This window comes from Alnus glutinosa, chromosome 12 (assembly GCF_958979055.1).
Source record: "Alnus glutinosa chromosome 12, dhAlnGlut1.1, whole genome shotgun sequence".
Lineage (NCBI taxonomy): Eukaryota > Viridiplantae > Streptophyta > Magnoliopsida > Fagales > Betulaceae > Alnus > Alnus glutinosa.
Window position 1 is genome coordinate 688,343 of NC_084897.1, and position 23,616 is coordinate 711,958.

The window sequence follows — 23,616 nt, forward strand, 5'->3', positions numbered from 1 at the left end:
AGCCATAGTGTCTTTGCTACAGAAATAAGGGGCACAGACGCTTTTTGTGGCTGTGCTAGAAGAATATGGGCTTGTTTGGCAAAGACTTGTACAGAACAAAACATAACAGAATAGTGGGTTGTTAATTTTGGAATTAGTAAAAAGTGATGATGAGATATAAAAATTTAAAAAAATGTATAGAAAAGTGAAAAAGTTTTGAATTGTAGTGAATAAAAAATTATTGATGTGATATAAAAAGTGAAAAAATTGGAATGTTTTGATGTTGATTGGTGGTGAAAAATATATAAAAAAAAAAAACAAAAAAAAAACGCATGAATAGTATTGTATTGTTTTGTATTCTATCAAACAAGGCCATTATACCTCCTCATGCGCAGCTGATGGAGTGCATTGGAGAAATCCCTGTCAGCAGAAATCAGCATAAAGTTCGCGGGAGCGGGGTTGTCTACTGCCCAGAACAGTATGTCGACTAAAATCTTCTTGTCACTCGCATCTTTCACACCTGTTACACACATTCACATGTCAATGAAAACAAATACACTTCGAAAAACAACGCAATCTAATCTTGTAGTCCATCAATAAGTTTGTGAGAGTTGGCCAGAAAAAAAAAAAAAAAAAATGAAAATCGTGGAATCAAAGATGGAAGTGCAATTAACAATTCTTGAAAACACGAAGCAGACAAAACGTAAACCTCTGAACGGCAACAAAAGGAATAAATTTAACTAATGCCTACTAATCAAAATTAGTATTCACATAAATAAGAATAAAATACCAAATCTTCCTTAAGTTCAATAATCTTCACCGAACACAGCGAAAACGAACCAAATTCTTATTAAAAAAAAAAAAAAAGAGTGAAAAATCGATGCAAAAATCAAAGATGGAAGATTATCACAATCGCGGAACACAAAATCCCAACCCTAATTCGCAAAATTAGAGTTCATTCATAGACGAAACGAAAAGCGCAATTAGGAAGTTTCCAATAAACCAATAAACGAACGCGAAACACGAGACCTAAAACCAAACAAGCGGAGAAAAAATCTAAAGAAAAAAAAAGCGACGCAGAAATCGCAAATCTGAGAGAATCCGCAAAAGTATCGCGGTAGGGTTGGAGAAAGAAGGTGTAACAGATATATTAGTTAATGGGCTGCCTTAATAGTTTAATGGGCCTTGGGCCTTATTAGTTAGTGGCTTATTAGTTTAATGGCCTTTAGGTAGGTCTATATAAACAAGACTAGGTAAATGTTTTAGGCATGAAAATTGGTATCCAATCTTTGGCTGAAAATGGAGGGGGAGTACCTCGAATCACTCATGGAGGTTTTAGGCATCCTCGAATTTACCTATTACCGGTGTTAATTTCATTTTAATTTCTTCTTCTATTTCTCTATTTCTCTCCATTTCTACTCTAAATTCCCATTAAATCAGAAAACTTGTTACAAAAGGGTACCGGCGGGGACGTGGTTGATGGCGATGCCGGTGCTGGAGAGCGCGTGCTGGGTGGAGGCGGGGATGCGGTGGGTGTCGCCTTAGGCGGAGATGGAGAGGGGCCCGCAGTAGTTCATCTTCACGAGCGCCGAGCTTATGTTCTGCGCTATCGCGTTCGGGTCGCACCCTTTCGGCACCGAGCAGCTCTCTATGTCCCACCACACCAACTTCTTCGCCCCCACGTACTGCGCCTCCGCCATCGACGACGTCGTTCTGCCCACTCCCCAACCATCCTCGCGCGCAATTAATTATTTATTACAGCATCAATCAATCAATCACTCGCTCGATTCCACAATTCTTCGTTTCTCTACCGCCGTGTCTGCCTTGGAGTCTCTGCAACAATTTCGTCAAACCTTTTTTTGTTCTTTGTAACTGAGAGTAGGCTGCTTCAATTCGTCAAAAACCTAGGGTGCGCTCAAAAGTCAAAAGAGGACTATAGTCTAATGGCGCGGGCCCACGGGAAGACCTCCGTTCGGAATACGGCCGCGTATTTGCTAGTCCTGATTTAGTCAATTATAGACCCCTCATTTACTTGTTAGGTCTGCGAATATACATCTAAATGGGTTGGTTAAATTGTTTAGGGCTCCGTTCGAAAGCCACTTTTCCCTCCTCTCCCCTTCCCTTTACTTCTCTTAAAAAAAATATTAACTTCAAAACATTTTTAATTTTTTTCACTTTTTATATCACATCAACACTTTCTTATTACTTCTTAAATAAAAAATTCACTATAATATAAATTTTTTTTTTCACTTTTCCATATAAATTATATCAACTTTATATTACATCAATTTTAATTTTCAATCATTCAAAAATAAACTCAAGAAAAGAGGAGGGCAAGGAGATTTCCAAACGAGGCCTTAAGTTAAAATATATATCTTGATGTGATCTCCCTCTCTCTGTCTCGGTCTCTGTCTCTGTCTCTTTTTCTGTTTTTCTTACCAAACTAATAAATGAATTGCCTAGCAGAAACAACGCCGATGTCATGTTCAGCTTTCAGAGGATGGAATAGAGATGCAATTTGCAACAAATCATCAAGGTGGGTAGTAAAGTAAATTAATGCATGTCTGTCTCATTTAAGTACTGATTAAGAAATTCAGCTCCGCAATCTATATTATTAAAAAAAAAAAAAAAATGAAAAAAAGGGAGAAATTCAGCTTTGCCACTAATGCTTCGTTTGTTTCGACGTAAAATGGTTTCCGTCGTAAAATGATTTCTGAGAAGTGATTTTTCTGAAAAATATTTTTCGCTTAAAGCATTATTTGGTATTTGGCACGTACGGATCTGGCCGGAATTTTCTGGCCAGATCCGGCTGTTCTGGCCTGATCTGTCACTATGACTTTTAGCATTTATTTTTATTTTTAGCATTTACATCTGTTCACTAGATTTTTTACTCATTTTAGCTTCAAAAATTAACTCTTTCTATTTTAATTATCAACTTTAAACTCGTATTTGAAGGAATCTCCAGGAAATATTGGACATTGGGTCACCCCCTCTGTTCCATCACCCCAAGGTGATCCAATCTGCTGCAAATCAAACAAAAGAATATGCGTTGAAGTAAAGTATAATACATGATTGAATACAAAGATATCGAATCTGTTTCAAGAAGGAAAATGGAACTTGAGCTGTATTTACCTGTCGGATTCCATGCCAATGGATTGCAAGGTTCTCTAGCATAAGGCTGTTCTTGACCTCGACAATGACGGTGTCGCCTTTCTGGGCCAAGATTGTGGGTCCTGGAGTTCTGCCATTGATGGTGATAGCTAGCTTCTTATAGCAATCAGGGGACTTGTACTCATACTTTACCTCCCATTTGTAATACCGAATTCCGGCCTCAGCAATTTGAACATACATCAAAGAAGTTAAGAGACACAAAGCCAGCAGCTTCAACATATATAATTCTTCTGTATTGCAATATTTCAACAATTTCTTGGTTGTGCTAATCAAGTGGGAGCTCAGAAAAAAAAGTCTTGACTAATGAGCTTAAAGGGGCTGAAGGAGGTTTTTCTCTGATCTCTGCCTGATGTTGTATGCAACTTCTCTGTTATATATATATATATATATATATATATATATGGATGGAATCATGGAAGTTATTTTAGATATATATTGAACTGAGATGCTGAACAGACCCTGCCGTCGTTCCCGAGATACACACAATCTCCATTATTTTGGCAAGCATTCTTGGATTATGGGGAGCATCTTTGAATCTCTCTTCTTTATTCATTCAGCAAATTTGTGATGCAAGCAAGAAGATTGTTCTGAATTTTGGGTCCTTCCTCCCACGTTTAGGAGTCCCAACTTTTCTTCATTTATAATTTTCATGATTTTCCACATGATGACAGATAATAATTATTATCATTTTATTTCCTAAAATATTTGAAGCTTTCATTTTTTATGTTTAAATTCTAGCATATACACATTCATAACGAATGACATCTAATTAACATCAAATTTAATATACAAAAATGCAAATAAAACATAAAGTTAGTAATAAGATTTTTAAAATATTAAATTTGAATAGAAGTTACAATGTAATGTAATATCTAAAAATTTGAACATGAATATATATATATATATGTTTGTGTGTTTGTGACTATATATATTTAGGAAGAAAAAAAAGACAATTTTTCATTGTTTGTTTACTACCTTAAAAATGGTTCGAAAAATATTTTTTAACATTTGGCTCGTGTGTAAAATTCCCAAATATTTATTATATTTTCATTATATTTGAGGAGTTTCGAGAAGGGTGAGAGGGCGGAAAATGAGTTATAGACGAAGAGAATGCAAGAATATAAAGTCTCCGGACGTGAGATTAAGATATAATGTAATTGGTTGTCCATAGTGCTTGTAATTTGGACAAACAATTGGGAGAGAGCCTTGTGAAGCCTACTTGCCCGAGCCACACTCTAGCATTTACTCTAAAAAAACCTAGTAAACTAATGTAAATGCTAAAAATAAAAATGCCAGGTTCTTGAATTACCAAATGAAACCCGGATTCACTGCTTTCTCAATTTCTCCTATTCCTGAGTTGACCTGTTTTGGATTTGGCTAGGACCGGAAAATTCAGATTTCCAATCAGCTTGGTCTTAGCTCCAATCCGGCCCAGCATGCCCGTGTAACAACCCAACCATTGGGCTGGACTATGCATCTAGAATATATTGAAAATATCATCCGTTTTGATCCTTCTGGTCTATTAAGTAAGTCACGAGGGCGAAATAAGTTCTGCCAAAGCGATTAAAGGGCTGAAGTTCAATCTCTTCCAGGAGAATAATACACAGTTCTATCAAAGCAACAGAAATAGATTCATCAAAGCAGAGCCTTCACCTTTTGTGTAACTCGAGGTCTGACTTGGGGAGAATTGGAACAAATGCAAAATGCTAAGTCATGATGTTTCTTGAGCAGTGCTTGACCTTAAATTGATACTTTTAAAGGTTTAATGATATGATTGTAAAAAAATGATGAAAGATGGAGGGTGGTAAGTGAAATTTTCCATTTTAAAAATTATTATTAGCAATGGAATATGATCTTCTCCTCCTTCAAAAAGAAAAAAAAAAAAAATAAGGAATAGGATCCTTTCCATATTTCAGGATTTCACCATTTCACCATCTGGGTTTTGTTTAAATAAATTAAATGTTATTTAAAAATTTTAAACAGGGTGACAACACATTTATCATTTGGTAAAATTTAATTTAAACTATAAAAAAAAAAAAAAAAAAAAAAAAAAAAAAAAGTTCATATTCAATTAGCAAGGGTCAAAGACATTTCATGGGCAAATTTCTGTGGGCAACCTTTTGAAATATATAAAATAAGGATTGGACGGAAAGTATCTAATTTTTTTTTTTTTTTTTTTTTTTTTTTTTTTTTTTTTTTGATTCAACGGAAAGTATCTATTGGTGTAGGTAGATGGATACGGATATTAAATTCGTTTTTGGTAGGCTGAACGTGGGGAAGGTTGAGAGTGTTACCTCATCCAAACGTGATTATATGTGGGGTTGAAGTTTTCCTGTTTTTGGCTTAAATACGTTGAAGTGCGGTCGTTAACATGTAATTCTGTCACGTGAAAAACATTGCCAACCCATTAAGGCGTTGGTTAAATTTCTCAAGTTAAATTGTTATCTCTCTCTCTCTCTCTCTCTCTCTCACGTTAAATTGTTAGACAGACAGACAGAGAGGGATTTTCTGTTTAATAAGAATAAGTTCATGCAAGCCCACGTCAGAATGCTTCTAACACAAGATCTTTGGATCAATATACATGGCAGGATCTATGACCTCACATAAAGTTTGCAGGATGAATATAAATGGACCACTGACCCGTTAGCAACCCCCTCAAACAACAATGAAACAAGTTGAACGGAATTTTATTACACAAATAATAGATACGAATATACATATAACTGATTCAATCACCATCAGCATCATTGTCAGTGTCATATCATTGCAAGAGGGAAAAAGATGGAGATGCACGAGCAGAAGCATTTAAGAGAAATAAATAAATAATATACAGCTACAAGATGCAAGCTGGGTCAACAGATCAGTTTACCATCCTTCATTGAACTCCCATTTGACAAAGAAAATCTTTCAGTTGTCGTTTAAAACAAGCCCGGAAACCAATTCTGAAATCCACAAAATTGAAATAATTTAGACATATGCTCAAGAAGAGGATGTTGGCTTCACCGAGGCCATCACTTGGGAGCAACCCTATCTTCTATCTCAGTCATGGCAAGTTTCCCTTGCATCTCTAATGAAGCTTTCGGCTGATCCATTGGAACTATATGACCAGCATCATGGACCTGCAATATTGTTAGGACCAGTGTTGCTTAAGTTAGAATACGGGAGGGACCTGCAATATTGTTAGGACCAGTGTTGTTGCTTAAGTTAGAATACGGGAGGGAGAAAGAGAGAGAGAGAGAGAGAGAGAGAGAGAGAGACCTTGAGGAAACTGAGGCCAATGGCTCTTTAGCAATCCAGCTTCTGCACCATCAACTAAAAATGGAACGGTTGCGGTTGGCCTGAACTGTTTCTGTCCAGACCATTCCATGGCATCAACCCACCTTGAATTCCCTGCCCAAAAGAGAGACAAACCAAGAGTTCAGGCTCAGCATTTTAAAAAAATACGTTATTTGTTGTTTGGAATTGCATTGAGAAAGTAGAGTTTTTGTCTATAAAAAATAAAAAAATAAAAATAAAAAAATAAAAAAAAAATAAAAAAAAAAAAAAAAGTCTGAAAGAACTTTTTAAAAAACGTTTCATTTTTTGAACGAAAGAGGCTTACCCAATCCAAAACACAACTACCCATTTTGGACCCGTATTCGATTGGACCAATGCTATAGTCTATTGTGACAAAAAATATTATAACAAACTATATAGATATTGTCTATTGTGACACATATCATTTTATTAGACTAATTCGTAATAATTAGTTACAAACTAATTTGTAGCTAATTTATGTCTAGTCAAGTTAGAACGACATTTTTGTATTCGTTCAACTGTTACATCGGGTATGACATAATCTTTTACACGTACGTATTATAGTTAATAACAAAACATAAATAATAATTTGATTGATTTTAAATCATAGGGGTATTAATGATTTCATAAATTTTAAACGTTAGGAACTCACGTCTTCTAGAAGTTATACGTTTGCCACTTTTTTATCTTTCTAAGAAAGATGTGATTTCTAAAATTATTATTTATCAAAATTTAATAGTGATACTATATTATTTTTTGTAAAATACACAATGACAAAAGAGTGACGTATATCATTTACTTTAAAAAGTCAGACAAGAGACATCTTCAATTTTTTTTTTTTAACCACTTGTTTCAACTGTCCATATTGCTTGCAATTTGGGCAAACAATTGTGAGAGGGTTTTGGGTTTGTAAGTGCTCTTTGTATACTACCTATGTACGGAGGGGCACCTTACGCTTTTTCAATAAAATTGCATCTTACTTATCAAAAAAAAAAACGAGTGTATAACACCCGGATCAAACAATACACAAGCAACTCTACCAAGCAATGGAATCATACCTGTGACCACATCGATAGCATTGTCCTCGGCTAGGACATTCTCTGGGGTGATAGCATACATCCGGGCTGGAACTGTAGGCCTAGGCTGATTGATACTGGCTTGAGATCCTTGTCCTCTACTGGAACCTGTCTGTGGGCAATCTCTGGCAAAGTGGCCCTCTTTGCCACATTTGAAGCATGTATTTGCCTCCATTCTGCACTCTCCTGTATGCAACTTCCCACATTTATTGCATCGTGGGTAACTGGCACTACCGTGGCTGACTTGAATGTTTCTCCTTCCCTGTGATCCTGAGCTACCACTGGTAGCTTGCTTCTTGGGCTGTGGTGCGGAGGTCCCCACAAACGTGGACTGTTTTCTACTCATGTAATCCGCTGCTGCTGTCTTAATCCCTATCTCAGCCATGGTGGCAACATGCACCATCTCAGAATAATCAGTCGATACACAAGCAACTCTACCAAGCAATGGAATCGTACCTGTGACCACATCGGTAGCATTGTCCTCAGCTAGGACATTCTCTGGGGTGATAGTGTATACCTTGGCTGGAACTGTAGGCATAGGTTGATTGACACTAGCTTGAGACCCTTGTCCTTTACTGGAACCTGTCTGTGGGCAATCTCTAGCAAAGTGGCCCACTTTGCCACATTTGAAGCATGAATTTGACCCCATTCTACACTCTCCTGTATGCATCTTCTTGCATTTACTGCATCGTGGGCAACTGGCACTACCCTGGCTAACTTGAATCTTTCTCCTTCCCTGTGATCCTGAGCTACCACTGGTAGCTTGCTTCTTGGGCGGTGGTGCGGAGGAGGTCCCCACAGACGTGGACCGTTTTCTACTCATGGAATCTGCTGGTGCCGTCTTAATCCCTATCTCAGCCATGGTGGCAACATGCACCATCTCAGAATAATCAGCCACCTTTACGGAAATGATTCGCTCAAGGATTTGTAGCGCTAAGCCACCCCGAAACTTCTCAACCTTGGTCCCTTCATCGGGAATGAGATATGGAACATACTTGGATAGCCTCAAAAATTCTGCTGAATATTGCTCCACGGACATGGACCCCTGTTTGAGCTCTAGGAAGTCCCTCGCACATTGTTGCCTTTGAGCAAGAGGGAAGAAACGATTATTAAACTCTCGCTTGAAGCGTCTCCACGGAATGGGAACTCCCTGTCCATATTCTGTTACAAGATGTAGTCTCTTGGATTTCCACCACTGTTGTGCTTCACTTCGAAACACAAGACTAGCGTACTCAACTTTTTGTTCGTCGGTACACTTAGCTCTTTCGGCTAACCCCTCATAAGAAGTAAGCCAATCATTCGCAGCTATAGCTCCCTCATCTCCATGGAACTCAGGAGGATGGAGTCCGAGGAATTGAGCTGGTGTACAACTTACAACTGGAGCTCGCTCAGCTGCCCTAGGCACAGCAGCCATAAGAGCTTCCCAAAATAGCCCGAAGTCAGGCATTTGGGGTGGAAGAGGCGGAGGAGGAGGTGGGGGTGGAGGTGGAGATAGAGGTGGAGGTGCTTCACTGCCACTACCGCATGCTGATTCCTTATCCCTATAGCGACGCGGAACTCTGCGTTGTCTAGGCGGCATACTTTTGTCTGCACAAGGAAATGCCACATAAGCAACACTGTACAAGAAAAACTAGATGCATCACAATATCAATGCAATGCATATTCTCAAGAACCCTAAACATTTCCCTTGTCTGAGTTAAAGCTTTTAATTTCCTAAGGCTCCTTGTATTCCTATACTTTAAGGCATTTCCTAAGTTTCCGCTTTTCGCTTTTCCTAATCAACTATAGAACTAACTGCTCTGATACCATTTGCTGTGACGACCCTTTTTTTTTAATGAAAATATGCATAAAGCGTAAAATAGATCCTCACAGTGACACGACTACTTGTCGCTCAGCCAATATAATGTACACGTTCCATAACTTGTACTTGATATTCAAAGTAACATCTAACACAGCGGAATATATCATGATACCAATCAGTCATAACGGAAAGCACATCTATGAATAGTCTATGGTCCATACAAAAGAGTCAATTACCCATGTCTATCTGTTTAAATTACAAAAGAATAGCTATACAAAAATACGTGACACATGCGTCATAAGCCATATATAAATGATAACCAAAAGATAGAGGACTCCGTAGTCCAAAACATTACGATTGTCACTATGGGCTTCAATCGTAATACCCCAAATATAAGGCCATTGGGTCATTATCTAGCTCAGGAGTACCTGCAGTCACAGCATCAGAGTTTGTACGGTTGTGAGGGTTGCCGCATCCGCACAGGTGAAAGAATGAGTTCATCGTCTCGGTATATAATACCGAGACCTCAGTGATATTAAACTGACTGAGTTTTCGCAAAGAACCAACTTTTCCTTTATAATCTTGCGAGCACTATAACAGTTAACAATTTCATAAACTTTTATTTGAAAACCTCCATAGCTGATGTAGTAAACACCGACTAATATAAAACATTTAAAGCATACTATACAACTGAGATAATACTTCTTCTTCTTTTTTATAAGAGAAATATCATTAAAAAGCGCAAAGCGCAATTAAGTACACATGAAGTATACAAGAAAGGCATCTAAGAGGAAGAAGAAAACAAAACAAGGAAATCATTAAAACTAAACACTAAAGGTGCGAGGAACAAAGCCGACCAAGAGTACAAAGAATGAAAGAAAAAAGGAAATGAGTTCCTCAATGGTTCTTTCTTTGTCCTCGAACTATCTACATTGCGTTCCCTCCACAAGCACCACAAAAGGCAACAAGGGACCATCTTCCACACGACCGCACTCCAAGAGCGACCACCCGTCCACCAGCAAGCGAATAAATCTACCACCCGAAGAGGCATAACCCAAGACAGACTGATGCGACCGAAGATGGCGTTCCATAGAGCGCATGCAACCTCGCAATGGAGAAGAAGATGGTCCACAGACTCCCCATTCATTTTGCACATGCAACATCTATCAATCACGATGACACGTTTCTTTCTGAGATTGTCTAACGTGAGGATCTTCCCTTGCACTGCCGTCCAAGCAAAGAAAGCCACTTTCAAAGAAACCTTAGTCCGCCATATACTTTTCCAGGGAAAATGAATATCCTCTTTGCAAGCAAGAACCTCGTAGAAAGATCTAACATCAAATTTTCCTTTATGAAAAGGAGACCACCAGAGCCGGTCTTCCCCATCATCATCCACTCTAGTTGAGTACAGCAAAGAGAAAAAGTAGGCCAAAATATCCACCTCTTAGTCATGGGCCGCTCGAAAGAAGTTAATATCCCACTGATAGGACCCGCTCCCCACAACCAAATGGTCTGCAACAATTGCATCCTTGTCACGTGCTATGTCATATAAAACTGGGAAAGCTACCTTAAAGGGCACCTCGCCACACCACACATCGTCCCAAAAACGGATCCTAGATCCATTTCCCAAAATGAGTTTGGTATGGCTACAAAGCAAACTCCACCCCTTCTAATATTCTTCCAAAGCCCCACTCCGTGTGACCCAAAGGGGTCTAAAGAACACCAACCAGCCCTAGTAAAACCATACTTTGCATCCACAACAGATTTCCACCAAGCCTCTCTCTCATGGGCATAACGCCACAACCACTTCCCTAAAAGAGCCTTATTGAAGATCCTCAAATTCCAGATGCCCAAACCACCATTTGAAATAGGAGAACAAACCTTAGACCAATTAACCAGATGAAATTTAAATTCTTTACCTATACCTCCCCACAAGAAATCTTGATGTAGCTTCTCTATGTGACTAGCAACACTGGAGGGAATAGGGAATAGGGAATAGATAAAGGAAGTACGTAGGAAGATTAGACAGAGTGCTTTTTATAAGGGTAACTCTGCCACCCTTCGACAAATACAGCCGCTTCCAGCTAGTCAACCGCCTCTCAATCTTACCAAGTACCTCATCCCAGCTGGACTTAGCCTTAAAAGGGGCCCCCAACGGAAGTCCAAGGTACTTCAAAGGAAGAGAAGAAACAGCCCAAGATGCCAGCCAAATCATCCATATTATCCACATGACCCATAGGAACCAAAACTGACTTGTCCAAATTAATCTTCGAACCTGAAACAGCTTCAAAGGACAGTAATAACATACGAAGATAGAGAAGATGATCAGGATTAGCCCCGCAAAAAACTAAAGTATCGTCTGCGAATAACAAATGAGAAATGTTAATCACTCCATTGCTGCCAAAGCCCACAGAGAAGCCAGAGAGAAAACCCCTTTGAACAGTAATAGAGAACAACTTACTAAGGGTCTCCATCACGATGACAAATAAGAAAGGCGACAGAGGGTCACCCTGTCTAAGACCACGAGAGCTGCTGAAAAAACTAGAAGAGGTGCCATTCACCAAAACAAAGAAACGCACCGAAGAGATACAATGCGCTATCCAAGAACATCATCTCTCCCCAAAGCCACATTTTCTCAACATATACAATAAGAAATCCCAGTTAACATGATCATAAGCCTTCTCAATATCCAGTTTACAAAGTAACCCTGGATCACCTGACTTGATGCGACTATCCAAACACTCATTAGCTATAAGAACAGAATCAAGAATTTGCCTTCCTATCACAAAAGTATTTTGAGGATTCGAGATAATCTTCTCCACAACCCTTGAGTCTATTAGCAAGAACTTTTACAATGATCTTGTAAACGCCACTTACAAGACTAATAGGCCGAAAATCTTTAAGATCCACAGCCCCAAGCTTCTTCGGAATTAAATGAAAGTGGCATTAATGCTTTTGACAAACCTGCTACGAGTGTGAAAGTCCTGAAAAACCCCCATGAGATCAGTCTTGATCACATCCCAACAGTCTTGGAAGAACACAAGAGTGAACCCATCAGGGCTTAGAGTCTTATCACGATTCAACCCTTTAACCACCTCTAAAACCTCCATTTCCTCAAAAGGAAGTTCTAAGGAAGAGGCTTCACCCACATCCAAAGAGTCAAAAGCAAGGTTATCCATCCTAGGCCTCCAACATAAAGGTTCTGCAAAAAGAGACTTATAAAATTGAGCAATATGATCCCTAATAACCTGCTGATATGAAGAAGTAGAGCCATTAATTGAGAGTGACTCTATGGAATTGGACCTCCTATTCGAGTTGGCTACCCGATGAAAGAATTTAGTGCATTTATCACCCTCTTTAAGCCAAAGAACCCTAGACTTCTGTCTCCAGTTAATCTCCTCCTGTAAAATAGAATTCTCCAGATCTCTGATGACCCCACATTTCCTTACCTTTTCTTCGAGAGTACAACCACGTTGTTCCTCCAAACTATTAAGAGCACACAATTCTTCCATATGCATTCTTTTGCGGAGCTCCACATTACCAAACTCCTGTTCGTTCCATCTTTTGAGATTATTCTTTAAAGCCTTAAGCTTTAGAGAGAAGATAAAGCTGGGCGAGCCTTGAAAGCGATAAGACTCCCACCAAAGACGCACCCTATCCACTAACCCTTCAGCCTTCAACCACATACTCTCGAACTTGAACGGTCTGGAACCCCAATGAACGCCACCACAATCAAGAAGAATAGGAAAATGATCAGAAAACAGTCTTGGAAGCCTTTTCTGTAGAGTACCTGGAAACTTGACTTCCCAATCTGGAGAAACAAGAAATCTATCAAGGCGAGACCAAGAGGGAATCTCCTTATTAATAGACCATGTAAATGGCCCTCCTGCAAGAGGAAGATCCATAAGACCCTGCTCGAAAATAAAGTCCGAAAATTCCATCATAGCAGCGTTAAGACGAGCGTCTCTAGATCTTTCAGCAGGAAAGCGTGTGACATTGAAGTCACCCCCAATGCACCAAGGCAACTCCCACCAAAAAGAAAGGCCAGCCAACTCACCCCAGAGAGAACTTCTAAGAGAGTCAATGTTAGGACCGTAGACCCCAGCGAACGCCCAAGAGAAGTCATCAGCAACGCTTCTAAAAGAACAGGCAACAAACTCACCCACATACACATCAATCTTCTCTACAATCCTTCTATCCCACATAATCAAAATACCACCAAAGGCCCCGCGAGAGGCTAAACAGTACCAATCAACAAAGTGACAACCCCACAGACTTCTCACTATACTGTTAGAAATAAATTCCAGTTTAGTTTCTTGCAAGCAAATAATATGTCTTCCATTGCCTTATTAAGTTTCTGACTTTCAACCGCTTTTCACCCTCGTTTAACCCTCTGACATTCCAAGAAAGGATTTTGGGCTTCATAATAAACCTCCAAGAGCCTTACCTTTGCACCTAACACGAGAGGTGCTGCCACTATGCGCGTCATAATTAACAGAACATGCTAATCTGTTTAATTCCCTCGTACCTTTGATGCTCAAACTCGAGCTAAAACCCGCTACCTTTTTATCATTACTGTCGATGATAGCCTCAAACACAGCTGAAAGCTGACCTTCATAGCCATCGCATGTAATCCCCACCGAGTGGCTATGCGCTAGAACCGCCTTTGAAAAACCCCCTGGAGACTTCTTACCAGAAAAAACAAAGGTCCAGGCTCTTCCTCTGGGATTAAAGCAAGTTCCATCCCATTCCTGAGTCCTGAACCAAAAGAGGGGCTGTGGGTCAACGTAGGATCCGACGAAGGAAGACTCGAAGGAACCAAAGAGTCCAAAGGACCTGAACCAGCCCAAACAGTCGGCACATCAACTGAATCCCTCGAAATAGAAACAACCGGGTCTTTGGGAAAAACCTCCGGAACAGGGATGGGCAAAACTGGCCCAAACTCATAACCGAAAAGGGAGAAACGGTTACTGGTACAAGGACTTCCAAGGGCGAAAGGTGGACCTCCGGCGACCTCTGGCAGCTTTGAAGACAGACCCATCTTCTCAAACGGACCCGTTTCTCCCTCCAAAAGCACTTCAACAAAATCTAGCCGTGAACCCCGCTCAGAACTAGAAGAGCAAACGGAAAGCTGGCTCCCCGGAGCAAGGGTATAGGACGACGGAAAACCCAACCCACCGGAGATCTCTAGTGCTACCGGAGACTTATCTGAACCACCAATGCCCTTCGCCGGCGACAAACCCTCCACAGGAAGCACTACCGAATCTTTCAGGACATAAGCGTTGGGCTTCGGATCTTTCTAAACCCAACGAATCCTCCTTTTTTTCTTAAGTTTATTCTTTCTCTTCCGCCCATTAACATTGGGCTTAAAGCCAAGCCCAAACTCAAGAAGCCCTTCACAAACCCTGCTAAAAGCTTGATCCACATCAGCCTTCAACTTCTCCAGCTGGCTTTTCCAAATCAAAAGAGAGGAATGCGTGTTCTTCTCTCTTGTCAGCTGATTTCCTGCAAAACTATCACCATAGAAGCAACCTGTCTTGTCTCGAGCAGCAGAAACCATCTCAGCCTTCACAAATTCTGAACCACAACGGTTACAATGGCCCTTACCCAAAGGATTCACTTGAGAATTCACATTTTAATTTTTGAACCACACGATATCGCAATCGGCAGCTTCTACTCCTCCGGCCATTCACCACGATCCTTAGCCAAAGGAACCGTTGGTTGAGACGGCGTCCTCTCCACCTCCAAGCGGCTGGGACCTGAATGCAAAACTTCTACGAAGGAAGGCGCACCATCTTTGCTAAATGATCTAGCAGACCCAACCGGGTCAAACCTCCAAGCGCGCCATCACCGTTCCTCCTTGTCTTCTCTCGAGCTGGAGCAAGACGAACCACTCTAAGCCTAAGCGGGACTTTAAGGAATGCATTGATCTTACCCAACTCAAGGACAAAACTCCTCCAGCCCCTCCCATCATGACCTTCTGAAATGAAAATAATTCCTCTCCGACCTACCGCCCGCCCGCACCATAGACTGCCACTTCAAGAAACCTTCCAGCTGTGTTACCACCTCGTCTAACGATGAGTACCTTAGACCCCTCCCTGAAGGACCTGATAAAGTCCTCCCCCGGAAACCACTGCAAGTTCTACATCGTCGAAGCCAACCACCCTATGCTTTGAGCACTAAGAAGAACCAGCCCAAAGAAATACTTCCTCCTTTCTTCCAATCTCACCACCAAGGCTCCTTCTACCACCGTGAACACAAAAGTCTTGGCCTCCACGCAACACCACCTCTCCATAGCTCGAAAGAGAGAGAGAGAGAGAGAGAGAGAGAGAGAGAGAGAGAGAGAGAGAGAGAGAGAGAGAGAGAGAGAGAGAGAGATCCAGTAGCTTCTAAGATCTCTTTCTGGGGTTGAAAACTTGTTTGGTAAATTATTCGAAAAGTGTTTTTGAAAATTGAAAGGGTGAAAAAGTGGTTGGATGTTATGGTGAAAAACATAGAAGCTGAGATAATACATAGAAGTTCTGTTGTAAAAACAACTACGTACGACCTCACCTACGATAATACTTTGTGGTTTGCTTGCTTAGGTTTACATACACGCAAAGGCATTCGCATGCATATAACCCTTAAGCTTAAATAATGACATTTGGTTTATTGATGCTAAGACATCCACATTACTAGAAATAGGCAACACTAAGCCTAAACCTCTTAGCAAATTGCCTTTAAACGTCAATGTGATCATGCGAGTACTAGAGTTAGACTCCAGTATACAAGCACGTCTTAACTAAAGAACGACGACAACTCGCGAGGCCTTACATAGACATTAGCATCCAATAATATCAGGCCTAAGGTGAGTTTCCATTTTGTCGGTCTGTTGGGGTGTGACTCTCGCTGGGGAGTCTGTCAGCGTGCTCTTTGGTTTGGGTGGTTCTTTTTCCGGCGATGTAATTTTTGATTTGGCTTGGTCGTCGGTGCTCCGAGGGTGTTGTGAGATGGATAAGAAATTTTTAGTGGAGTCGAAGTCTTTTGCTTTCTCTGTTTTGGCTGGGGCGTTGGCGCTGAGGGTGGAGGAGAAGAGGAAAAAATTTCTGGGAGTGGTCATATTGAATTGTTAGAGCTCCGAATGGCTTGCGTCGATGTTGGAAGTGTTGTTGGATTTACCGGAAGAGCAAGAAATTGTAAATTCGTTCAGAGAGGGATTGAAACTTCTGATTGCTCGAAGAGGTGGGAACAAAGATGGGCACTTTTTAGAGGTTTCTTCATTCGAGTTGGGTGGTCGGAAAGGGTTCATTGTTATCCCCGAGGGTCGTGGAGGGTGGGGTTGGATCAAATTCTCTGATGAGCTAAGAAAGGTTGTTGATTTTCTCTCTGGCCTGGTGGGTAATGGGAGTGGTTCCTCCTCTTCTTCGGAGAAGAAGGAAGTGAAGGTTGTTCAGCCGAGTTTGGGTTTGGCTCAAACGAGACCCTCTTTTGCAGAGGTTTTGAGGTTGGTTCCGGCCATTGCTGCGAAAGAGTTGTCCATCATGGGTGGCAGTCGTTCCAGGTCAAGGGCTTCGTTGCCGGAGCCTTGTGAGCTTGATCTTCTTCCGACGGTGTGGCATGCAGAGTCTGTACAGAGAACAGAAGTGGATTGCTTCTTGGTGGAGTCGCATCAGCTCAACCTATTGGACAAAGACCGTCCTCTTCGTCCGCAGGGTAAGAAGTGTCCCTCTTGTTCAAATTTGAAAATCGAACGTTCGAGGCTACGGACGTGGCGTAAGCTGGGTACCGGGTTTTTTTTGGCTTTGGGCTAGGCCGTAAGGAATCTTCTGGACCGTTTTGCCGAGTCGGGGCTAAGTCGTAAATCTTCTGGTTTCCGCGTGGCTCGTCTCATGCCAAAAGCTAAAGTCTCCCGTCCGTCAAGTTCAACGCCGAAGACGACGTCAAAGGTGTCATCTGGGCTGATTCTAGTTTGATCTCCTCCTAGGGGTTTGGAGGTTGCAGCGTCGGTAGCCACAGAGGGCGCGAGTCCGGCGATCTCGGTTTCTATTGGGGGTTCCATTAGGTTAGAGCCCTCGTCGTCGGCAGTTATAGGGACGACGTCATTTATGCCTTCCACCGGGGGTGAGTCGAGCAACGTCCATACAGTGCTTTCAAGCCAGACTCCAGCCTCTAAAGAATCTTCTGAGGGTATGGGTATGGTGTCATCGGGTTCTTTTGGGTTCTGTCATCCTCCTCTGCCGGCACCGGAGTTGTTGCTTCCGGTGGCTCCGGCAGCTTCTCAGGGTTCTGTCTCCTTGTTAGTCAGTTCTTAGTTGAACTCATCTCCGACGTCCTCTCTAGTCACTGTGGTTCCTTCTGTGAAAGCCCACGCAACTTCTTTTCATGTCTCTGCAAATCCAGTAGAAGAGAAGAAGTCTGCTGAAGATCCTAGTCGGATTTATCCACTGGTTCGACTTTGGGAGAGAAAGTCCGAGATGCAGTCTATTGGTGGAGGAAGGAGGTATCAAAGCTTCAAGAGAAGAAGGATCAGCCTATTGTTTGCGATCAAAATTGGGAGAAGGATTGTTGGAGAATCGAGGCAGAGCTCTGGGGGAAGATTTTCGAGGTGTATCCGTGTGCGACTAAAGAACAAAGACAGAAGCATTGGGAGATTTGGGGTGAGATGATTGAGAACAAGAAACGCAAGAGTAAGAGGGAGCTTCAGAATCTACAAAGTTCCGTAAATTATAGAGACATCAAAGCTTCTTCGAGGTGTAGGAGAGACAAGGCCAATAGGTCGTAGGGTTGGCTGCTTTGAGGGTTTTTTGTGGGTTGTTCTCAGGTTTTCTTGATCTTTTTGGTGCTGTTTGGTTTCTTTTGCGGGTAGTACTTTAGTTGGTTCTTTGTTTTCTAAGTTTTGACTTGGGGGCTGTTTCCTGGGTTTTTTTTCGGGTTTTTCGGGTCAGCTATGGTTCTCCTGTGTATACTTCATGTGTACATAGGAGCGCCTTACGCTTTCTTTTCAATAAAATCTACTTATCAAAAAAAAAATATCAGGCCTAAACCTCTTAGCAAATTGCATTTGAACGTTAATGTGATCATGCGAGTACTAGAGTTAGACTCCAATATACAAGCACGTCTTAGTTGAAGAACAACAACAACTCACGAGGCCTTACATAGACACCAGTATCTCTACATCTAGACCATGCAATCATCTATGCACTCTCAAACTTGATGCTTCTTAAATCATGCAACTAATACATTTAGCAAAACTACAACATATAAGACATGCAACACATTCTATCACATCACAATATATGTAAGCATATGCAAGTAACCAGGTTGTGCTCTTATGACACATAAGAACCCAGTTGTGCTCTTATGGCACGTAAGAAACCCATATGTGCTCTTATGGCACATACATAACCAGATTGTACTCTTATGGCACGTAAGTAACCAGTTGTGCTCTTATGGCACGTATGCATTATGTTCCCAATTTTATAACTCACATCAAAACCACAATCATATTTCAATGCAATCACAGTTCACAAAATTCCCAACCAAACATACAGTCATACAAATCATTCCAAACTCCACATATTATATTTTCTACTTCAAAACATTATCGTATTTTCAATATACTCAAAAGTACTCAAAACAACCAAAACAATTATAATCAACATACAATTGGTTCAGGTTTTTGAAACAATATATATTTTGCAATCCATTATATATGAAAATAAAAATTCTCAATGAGTAGAATACTCACCTTGGATTGCTCGTACTCCCAATTCCAACAATCCTAGGTTTGACCCGCAATGTTCCGCTATAATCACAACACAATACACCATTTAGCTATATAACCAACAACCATAACAATTAGCACTTTAAATCGCTCAAAGGCTATGACACAATTTTCCCACTAATTAACTAAACCTATACATAGAAATGCTCTTAAGTTTACAATTAAAATCTCCAATTTATACAAATTACTATTTTTAGGACCTAATCCCATAAATGCCTATTTTTCATGAAACTCATAGATAATTTGGAATTAATTAAACACTCCCAATTCAATTAATCCATAAATTCACAATCTAAGTTTTAAACACTTAAAAACCACCAAATTAATTTAACCCATCTAGGGTTTCCAAACTTATGCTCATTATCACAAAACATTATCCCAATCACAATGTTATTAACTCATAAGCATTCACTAAGGGTTAATTACACAAAACACAACTAAAATCAAATACCCAGAAGTTAGGGTTTGAAGGAAACTCACCCAAAATTCACCAAACTAAAACCCAAGGTTTTGATAGCCTCAAGAAAGTTCCAACAAGCCCAAATACCTAAAGAACATAGAGGATTAAACTCATTTATAGGATTTTACCCAAAAATCACAAAACCATGAGTTTAGTGTTTTACCTCAAAACAATCGGTGAAAACGTATATCCAAGTGTAAGGATCATGTTTCCAAAGACGGATTTGAGTTTGAACGGTTGGATCTCCGTGGATCAAGGTTTTTCTATAAAAAAACCTCGAGAGAAAAATGATAAACCCTTCCCCTATTTCTTTTTTTTTTTCTTCTTTTATTTGTGAAGGGCCAAGTGGCCCTTCATTTAACAGCATGTGGGGCACAGGTGTGCGCCCCACACCATTATTTTATTTTTTTATTTTTTTATTTTCTTTTCTTTTTCTTTTCTATTCTTTAATTTCTTTTCTAATTTCTTTTTCTATTATTTTCATTTCTTTGGACCTAAAAATATTCTCTTGAATTTTAAAGACACTAAATTAACTCTAATTAATTATTTATCCAAATTTCATATCTTAATTCCTACGAAATACCTTGGACATTACAGTCATGGGTTGGCTTAACTGAATGGGTTCAGAAACTGGGTGTTGTGACGTTTCATGATTAGAGGTATGGTAACCGTATGTAAACTGTGATGACTCACCACTCGAAAGCGGGGGTCCTCCAGCAGAGAGGCTCGTCCAAAGCCATAGTGTCTTTGCTGCAGACATAAGGGGCACAGACGCTTTTTGCGGCTGTGCTAGAAGAATATTATACCTCCTCATGCGCAGCTGATGGAGTGCATTAGAGAAATCCCTGTCAGCAGAAATCAGCATAAAGTTCGCGGGAGCGGGGTTGTCTACTGCCCAGAACAGTATGTCGACTAAAATCTTCTTGTCACTCGCATCTTTCACACCTGTTACACACATTCACATGTCAATGAAAACAAATACCCTTCGAAAAACAACGCAATCTAATCTTGTAGTCCATCAATAAGTTTGTGAGAGTTGGCCAGAAAAAAAAAAAAAAAAAAAAAAAAAAAAAAAAAAAATGAAAATCGTTGAATCAAAGATGGAAGTGCAATTAACAATTCTTGAAAACACGAAGCAAGCAAAACGTGAACCTCTGAACGGCAAGAAAAGGAATAAATTTAACTAATGCCTACTAATCAAAATTAGTATTCACATAAATAAGAATAAAATACCAAATCTTCCTTAAGTTCAATAATCTTCACCGAACACAGCGAAAACGAACCAAATTCTTATTAAAAAAAAAAAGAGTGAAAAATCGATGCAAAAATCAAAGATGAAGATTATCACAATCGCGGAACACAAAATCCCAACCCTAATTCGAAAAATTAGAGTTCATTCATAGACGAAACGGAAGCGCAGTTAGGAAGTTTCCGACAAACCAATAAACGAACACGAAACACGAGACCTAAAACCAAACAAGCGGAGATAAAATCTAAACCAACAAATATTAAGAAAAAAAAGCGACGCAGAAATCGCAGATCTGAGAGACTCCGTAAAAGTATCGCGGTAGGGTTAGAGAAAGAAGGGTACCGGCGGGGACGTGGTTGATGGCGATGCCGGTGCTGGAGAGCGCGTGCTGGGTGGAGGCGGGGATGCGGTGGGTGTCGCCGTAGGCGGAGATAGAGAGGGGCCCGCAGTAGTTCATCTTCACGAGCGCCGAGCTTATGTTCTGCGCGATCGCGTTCGGGTCGCACCCCTTTGGCACCGGGCAGTTCTCTATGTCCCACCACACCGACGTCTTCGCCCCCACGTACTGCGCCTCCGCCATCGACGACGTCGTTCCGCTCTCATCCCCAACCATCCTCGCGCGCAATTAATTATTTATTACAGCATCAATCAATCAATAACTCGCTCGATTCCACAATTCTTCGTTTCTCTACCGCCGTGTCTGCCTTGGAGTCTCTGCAACAATTTCATCAAACCTTTTTTTGTTCTTTGTAACTGAGAGTAGGCTACTTCAATTCGTCAAAAACCTAGGGTGCGCTCAAAAGAGGACCATCGTCTAATGGCTCAGGCCCACGGGAAGACCTCCGTCCGGAATACGGCTGCGTATTTGCTATTCCTGATTTAGTCAGTTATAGACCCCTCATTTACTTGTTAGGTCTGCGAATATATATCTAAAATATACTTAATATTAATTTTTAAACAAAATTTAGATAACCGAATCTTTTGGTATTAAGTTTTTAGAAGTATTTGCGATTTGTAAACATAAAAAAAATATGTGTTTTATAAATTGCAGATAAGGGGATGTTATTTTGAAAACATATAATTTTTAAAGTTAATTTGAAATTTTAAAGGTCAAACTGCAATTTTGAGAAACACTTAACTACAATTTTAAACATCACAATTTCAAATCACATATTTCAAAATCGTCATTTTTAAATCATACTTATTAAAATTGCAAGCCAAACAAACAATTATATTGCCTGGTTCTATTATAAAGCAGTGTGAATCAGTCCTTATTCAATTATATCTCATTTTGCTCCCATTTTAAGTGAGCAGATTCTTTAGCTATTTCTATAGTGTAAAAATTACAAAATACAGTCATTAGAAGAAATTTTTCAATTTTTGTTTTGGATTTTTTTTTTTTTTTTTTTAATTGGTAACCAAAACTACCTTGCATTAATAAAAAAGCCTGAAAGCCGTTATAGTGAATAGAGGTACAAACACACCCTATACACTAAGCTAAGAAAAATTATGACCAAGTACTGTCAATAAATTCCAAATATTACAATAACACACAGTTGAACAACTCTTTAACAATAACGTTCATCTAACAAATAAAATATGGTAGATCCAAGCTAACAAGTCATAAATAACGCTCCTCTAATATTTGAAAATTTAACTAATGGACTTTCGAAACTAAACTACAAAAAAATCTAAAACAGAAAACACGAAACACCGAGCCGGCAAAACAGAAAGAGCTAGATAAGAACAAAATGAACAAAGAAATCATAATAACAAATTATCAAAACAAAAGGCAAAAATAGCTGTCAAAAGATATAGAGTATTGAAAAATAAAGACTTAATTTTAGCACAAGATAATTACTTCTCCCTTACTAAAAATTGGTCTTTCATTTTACTAAAAATAAAATATATATATGGCTCCCACAACTTAATCTGCCCTTTTGAAGAAACTTGCCATGGTAAAGCAGTTCAATCATATGGCCACAGTTCCAGAGTGGATTGCAAAAATTGGAGGTGGCAAGCTTAAGATTATGCGCTTGCTCCTAGGCAATAACCTTATAACCCTTTAAACATTGTAAAATGTCCAAAATGAGGTTCTTCGCAAGGACAGGTATCAAATTTTTACGATGGCCATATGCAGGGACGGAACTAGAAAGTTTTTTTAGACAGGGCCAAGCCGTCAAGGCATGAATTCAGGGGCGGTCCTATATTGGGGCTAGGGGGGCCCTGGCCCCCCCAAGCCCCAAAATTTTCCCCTAAAAAAAAATTTTTTCACAAAAAAAAAAAAAAAAAAAAAAAAAAAAAAAAACAAATTTAAAATTTTACCCTCTAATTTTTTTTTTTTGCCCCCTCAATTTTTTTTTTTTCGATTTGGCCCCTCCATTTTTACAAGCTTGGGTCCGCCACTGCATGAATTACAAATATATTAAAATAGGGGTAAGGGTCAAAGCATGAATAAAAAATATATTGAAAATGAAATAAATATATAAAAACAAAAATTAGCATCAATTTAGTTTTGACAAAAACAAAAATTAAACAAAATGAAATTTACAAAATAAGTTTTTCATAAAGAACAATAGAAATATACATTATAGAGCCTCTTTCTCTAAAAGCTCCATAGCCTTTCTCTCTAAGAAAAAGTCTCTCTTCACCTTTGGCCTCTCTTGTCGGGGGGGGGGGAGGCTTCATGCCTCCCTCACGATTTCTGTTTTCTTCCTTTTAGACTTGTTGGGCTTAGGGGGTTTTGTTTACTCCCTAGTTTCCCAGTGGAGGCTAGAATCTCCCAACCATTAGGGTTGTGTTGTGTTTTTGTCCCCCGAT

General features: G+C 39.9%; 2 protein-coding genes and 1 pseudogene across 4 annotated transcripts; all 3 read right to left on the reverse strand.

Moving 5' to 3' along the window:
* Positions 1–341: 341 nt before the first annotated feature.
* LOC133851461 (uncharacterized) lies at positions 342–1,895 on the reverse strand (annotated as a pseudogene).
* Positions 1,896–2,903: 1,008 nt separating this feature from the next.
* Positions 2,904–3,399, reverse strand: LOC133851462 (L-ascorbate oxidase-like). Its single transcript, XM_062287896.1, has 2 exons — positions 3,112–3,399; positions 2,904–2,999 (listed from the first exon to the last, which is right to left on the reverse strand). The coding sequence occupies exons 1-2, from the start codon at positions 3,367–3,369 to the stop codon at positions 2,904–2,906; spliced, it is 354 nt and encodes a 117-aa protein (XP_062143880.1). The 5' UTR covers positions 3,370–3,399.
* A 2,417-nt stretch (positions 3,400–5,816) lies between these two features.
* On the reverse strand, positions 5,817–21,687 carry LOC133851756 (uncharacterized). 3 transcript variants are annotated; one of them, XM_062288326.1, is made up of 7 exons: positions 21,139–21,687; positions 20,241–20,492; positions 19,052–19,108; positions 7,980–9,110; positions 7,506–7,895; positions 6,409–6,540; positions 5,817–6,319 (listed from the first exon to the last, which is right to left on the reverse strand). In XM_062288326.1, exons 1-7 carry the CDS (start codon positions 21,407–21,409, stop codon positions 6,297–6,299), a joined length of 2,256 nt encoding a protein of 751 aa, XP_062144310.1. In that variant the 5' UTR covers positions 21,410–21,687; the 3' UTR covers positions 5,817–6,296. The 3 variants fall into 3 exon arrangements, with proteins under 3 accessions (XP_062144310.1, XP_062144308.1, XP_062144309.1); XM_062288324.1 differs by having other exon boundaries at positions 7,506–9,110; positions 21,139–21,686; XM_062288325.1 differs by having other exon boundaries at positions 5,817–6,269; positions 7,506–9,110; positions 21,139–21,685.
* Between the last annotated feature and the right edge of the window lie 1,929 nt (positions 21,688–23,616).